Source organism: Amphimedon queenslandica, unplaced genomic scaffold, assembly GCF_000090795.2.
Source record: "Amphimedon queenslandica unplaced genomic scaffold, v1.1 AMPQUscaffold_11661, whole genome shotgun sequence".
In the NCBI taxonomy this organism is placed as follows: domain Eukaryota; kingdom Metazoa; phylum Porifera; class Demospongiae; order Haplosclerida; family Niphatidae; genus Amphimedon; species Amphimedon queenslandica.
Genome location: NW_003548097.1, coordinates 5,383 through 10,895, shown reverse-complemented (window position 1 = coordinate 10,895; position 5,513 = coordinate 5,383). Strand labels below are relative to the sequence as shown.

General features: G+C 30.0%; 1 protein-coding gene and 1 long non-coding RNA gene across 2 annotated transcripts; both read left to right on the top strand.

The window, feature by feature from the left end:
* The first annotated feature begins 6 nt into the window (after positions 1-6).
* On the top strand, positions 7-1,159 carry LOC100636851 (glycosyltransferase 25 family member-like). Its single transcript, XM_003390847.3, has 4 exons — positions 7-32; positions 76-279; positions 744-862; positions 940-1,159. Exons 2-4 carry the CDS (start codon positions 164-166, stop codon positions 1,047-1,049), a joined length of 345 nt encoding a protein of 114 aa, XP_003390895.3. The 5' UTR covers positions 7-32; positions 76-163; the 3' UTR covers positions 1,050-1,159.
* Positions 1,160-1,977: 818 nt separating this feature from the next.
* Positions 1,978-5,502, top strand: LOC109589066 (uncharacterized). The gene is made up of 3 exons (XR_002188506.1): positions 1,978-1,990; positions 5,180-5,183; positions 5,233-5,502. It is a non-coding gene; the product is annotated as an uncharacterized LOC109589066 (long non-coding RNA).
* The last annotated feature ends 11 nt before the right edge of the window (positions 5,503-5,513 follow it).

The following is a 5,513-nucleotide window of genomic DNA, read 5'->3' as shown; positions in this document are numbered from 1 at the left end:
GTGAACAGTCATGATCCTGACTGGGACCTTGTGTTAGTAACAGTTTAAATCAATAGTTTATTTGTCACTTTTTAGTTATGTTGGTCGTAAAGAGCTGAGTCCTAATCTTGAGAGTATTATTCCAGGAACAAAGAACCTTGTAATACCTCGGTACTCATATTGGATGTTAGGTTATATAATATCAAATAGAGGAGCTGAGAAACTGATAGCTGGGAGACCTTTTGATAATATACTACCAGTTGATGAGTACATACCAATAATGTATAATGACCATCCTGAGTAAGTATTGTCCATTTTTTAAATAGTGAAGCTTAATTATGTGATTATCTTCAAATTTTTCATGACAATGGCTTTTGCTGAAAATTGGGTCTGAAATCAATCCCAATTTTTATGACATATTCTAGCTAATGCATATTGATGTCCTTATGCTATGAGCTGATATTGATGAGAAATGGCCATTTAAAAAAATGAGCCACTTTTGAAAAATACCTAAGACTATATAGCCCTGGTTTTTTCTAAAAAATGACTCAGAAATCATCTGCAATTTTTATTACATTTTAAGATACATATTGATGTCCTTATGCTGTGTAGAAAGTTTGAGCTGATTCTGATTAAAATTTTTAAAGTTATTAGCTAAAATGAGAAAAAGCATGGAATATAGCCCATGGAGACATTATGTTCCAATTAAAACTTCCAATGCTTCAAGTGAGACACTATTGAATTATATTAATATGTTATTACAGGAGTGATTGGGTCCATTATTATGAGAACACTACTAGAGATTTACGTGTCTATTCTACCTATCCATTGCTAGTCTATCCAACTCATTTTGCTGGTGATAAAGGATGGTACAGTGACACAGGTCAGGACAATACATTACTAGTATATACTATGGTATAACACAATAGTGGATATGATAAATTTTATTTTTATTTTCAGAGCCACCAATTGAGGTACTACAGGAGATACATAAAAGAAAGTTAAAAGAAGAAGAGGAGGAAGCAGCAAAGAAGGAAAAAGAGAAAGAAAAGGAAAAGACAGAACTGTAATGAACTACAATTATTAGGTGAAATGTACATACATGTATTCAAATGGCATACTATTATTATTGATATTATTATTATTTTCAAGATTAACAAGACATCATTTAAAATAGCAATGCATGTAGATTATAATACCTCTAATAAGGTCACAGCTAGATAGTCTCTCTTATGTATGGAGACTCCATTTGCATCTGGTAATGTGAGACTGATCACATGATTGACTGTTCATGAAACAGTTACCTTGTCTAGTTACCTAAGCAAGGCAAAAATAAGCAATTAGCAACCCATTTGTATATGTCCATTGAGATCATGTGGTGAGCCTAAGCTATCAAAGCAATGTACAAGTCTAGATACAGTAGATCTTAATGTACTAATGTATGGTTGTGTCTTTAGTGTATAGTTTATGCTAGCTAGTATGGCTGGTTCACTGTGTTACTAGAGAAAAACCACATTACCTCAAGCCTGACTTGACCCTCAAACACTGATCATTAATAACACAGCATGCAATACAGACTCAGATTATAAATATTTATGAGTTTTGTGATGTCCCTGCATGTCTATCTGAACATGACTGCACTGAGTGCATTAATTCAGTTTTCTTCATTATTCTATGCATCTGTAATGATCTGTCTTTATTTGTTGATGTTATTCATGGCTAGATTATATAGTCTACCTAGTACCAAGAGTACAAAATATTATGCACCCTTGCTAGTACAATGCTTAAAATTATCAACTTTTATTTTTTTATATCAGCAATTCAGTTTAATTGTATATGACTAAGCTTACTTATTGTAGTAAAAAACAATGCAGAATGTTAATATAAACTGATCTAATAGACCTACTGTATCATCAATGTGATTATAGTTGATAGTATAGATCAGATACCATCTGTGGGTTTACTTATTATAACAGAGAAAGAAGGAGGACTAGATCATGGATGACAGGAAGTAACCTGAAAAGCTGATGCCTAGATCTGTCAATTCTGAAGTGGACTAAATCAACTCATGGTATAAATTATTATTATTTTGATTTGAGTTCTGCTTTTGATTTGCAGGAAAAGGTAATAGATCTAGTCCTAAAAATAATATTGAGTCTCATACTTGTTCATTTTTATTACTTATGATACTGAAAGCACAAACTTTACTTTACAACACAATAGGAAGTAAGTACTAATCTATTTCATCATTGTTTGCACGTTTATCTATTGTCCTTTCTATCTTAATTTCCTTTGTTCATCTGTGATATGCAAACTCTTCTTTACAACACAATAGATAGTAAGTACTAATCTATTTCAATTTGAGATTAACATGTTTATATGTGTATCTATTGTTTTTCTATGAATTTCCTTTGTTCGTCTGTGATACACAAACTCTTCTTTACAACACAATAGATAGTAAGTACTAATCTATTTCAATTTGAGATTAACATGTTTATATGTGTATCTATTGTTTTTTCTATGAATTTCCTTTGTTCGTCTGTGATACACAAACTCTTCTTTACAACACAATAGGCAGTAAGTACTAATCTTATTTAATTTGAGATGATAGATTACATGTGTATCTATTGTCCTTTCTATATTTAATTTCCTTTGTTCATCTGTGATACACAAACTCTTCTTTACAACACAATAGGCAGTAAGTACTAGTCTATTTTAATTTGAGATGATTGCTTACATGTGTATCTATTGTCCTTTCTATCTTTAATTTCCTTCATTCATCTGTGATACACAAACTCTTCTTTATAACACAATAGGCTGTAAGTACTAATCTATTTTAATTTGATACGATTATGTACATTTGTATCTATTGTCCTTTCTATCTTTAATTTCCTTTCTTCATCTATGATACACAAACTCTACTTTATGACACAATAGAAAGTAAGTACTAATCTATTTTAATTTGAGATGAGTTTTTACATGTGTATCAATTGTCCTTTCTATCTTTAATTTCCTTTGTTCATCTGTGATACACAAACTCTACTTTACAACACAATAGACAGTAAGTACTAATCTATTTTAATAAGATATGGTTTATTATAGTAAGTATTGTCCTTTTTTTTTATTTTCTTTGTTTCATTTGTGATACACAAACTCTTTTTTGCAACGCATACATGTAGGTAGTAAGTACTACTCTATTTTAATTTGAGATGATTTTTTACATGTGTATTTATTGTCCATTCTACCTTTAATTTTCTTCATTCATGTGTGATACACAAATACTTCTTTACAACACAATAGCGAGTAAGTACTAATTAATTTAATTTAAGATGATTGTTTACATGTGTATTTATTGTCCTTTCTATCATTAATTTCCTTCATTCATATGTGATACACATACTTCTTTACAATACAATAGAGAGTAAGTACTAATCTATTTTAATTTGAGATGATTGCTTACATGTGTATCTATTGTTCTTTCTATCTTTAATTTCCTTCATTTATATGTGATACACAAACTCTTCTTTACAACACAATAGATAGTAAGTACTAATCTATTTTAATTTGAGATGATTGCTTACATGTGTATCTATTGTTCTTTCTATCTTTAATTTCCTTTGTTCATCTGTGATACACAAACTCTTCTTTACAACACAATAGAAAGTTGGTACTAATTTAATTTGAGATGATTGCTTGCATGTGTATTTATTGTCTTTTTTATCTTTAATTTCCTTTGTTCATCTGTGATATACAAACTCTTCTTTACAACACAATAGAAAGTTAGTACTAATCTATTTTAATTTGAAATGATTGTGTGCATGTGTATTTATTGTCCTTTTTATTTTTAATTTCCTTCATTCATCTGTGATATACAAACTCTTCTTTACAACACAATAGGAAGTAAGTACTAATTTATTTTAAATTGAGATGATTGTTTGCATGTGTATTTATTGCCCTCTGTGATATACAAACTCTTCTTTACAACACAGTATGTAAGTACTATAATTTATTTTTAAATGAGATGATTGTTTACATGTGTATCTATTGTCCTTTCTATCTTTAATTTCCTTGGTTCACCTGTGATACACAAACTCTTTTTTTACAACACAATAGGAAGTAAGTACTAATTTATTTTAAATTGAGATGATTGTTTGCACATGTATCTTTTGTCCTTTCTCTTTTTAATTTCCTTCGTTTATCTGTGATGCACATGCAAATTCCTTTTTGCAACACAATAGAAAGTAAGTACTTATCTATTTTAATTTGAGATAATTATATCTGCATGTATTGTCCTTTATTTCCTTTGTTCATCTATGATATACAAACTCTTCTTTACAACACAATAGCCAGTAAGTACTAGTCTATTTTAAATTGAGATGATTTTTTACATGTGTATCTATTGTCCTTTTTATCTTTAATTTCCTTTGTTCATTTGTGATACACAAACTCTTCTTTACAACACAGCATGTAAGTACTATAATTTATTTTTAAGTGAGATGATTGCTTGCATGTGTATCTTTTGTCCTTTCTATTTTTAATTTCCTTTGTTCATCTGTGATACATATACAAATTCTTCTTTACAACACAATAGAAAGTAAGTACTTATCTATTTTAAATTGAGATGATTGTTTACATGTGTATCTATTGTCCTTTCTATCTTTAATTTCCTTTGTTCATTTGTGATACACAAACTCTTTTTTACAACACAATAGGAAGTAAGTTATAATCTATTTTCAAGTGAGATGATTGTTTGCATGTATATTTATTGCCCTCTGTGATACACAAACTCTTCTTTACAACACAGCATGTAAGTACTATAATTTATTTTTAAGTGAGATGATTGCTTGCATGTGAATCTATTGTTCTTTTTATCTTTAATTTCCTTTGTTCATCTGTGATACACAAACTCTTCTTTACAACACAATAGGAAGTAAGTACTAATCTATTTTAATTTGAGATAGTTGTATCTACATGTATTATCTTTTCTATCTTTGATTCCCTTTGTTCATCTGTTGTACACAAACTCTTCTTTTCAACACAACAGAGAGTAAGTACTATTGTATTGTAAATTGAGATGATTGTTTACATGTGTATCTATTGTCCTTTCTATTTTTAATTTCATTCATTTATCTGTGATATGCAATAAAAGGAAGTAAGCATTTAGTTCTAAACAATTGTTTTTACTTTTTGTGTGTAATAGAGAAGTGAGTCTATTTCAGTAAATTTGTTAAGGTTCAGTTGTTTATATTCAAGATGCTGCATACAGAAGAGCTCTATCAGAAGGAGAGGTGGTGAATGTTGCTTATTCACGTGTTCTTTTTCTGGGTACAGCAGGTGTTGGGAAGAGTAGTTTCAAGAATTCTCTTATGAAGTTACCATGGGATCCTAAGGCTAACAGTACCATCATATCTGATGTCAGCTGTGTTCGTCCCTTTGCTAAGGGATTGCTTAGTGAGCAGTGGGAAGCACTTACTCATGAAGCTGAAATTGAAGCTATGGCACACTTGTTCTTTGCTGTCAGGAAAGCTGAAAAG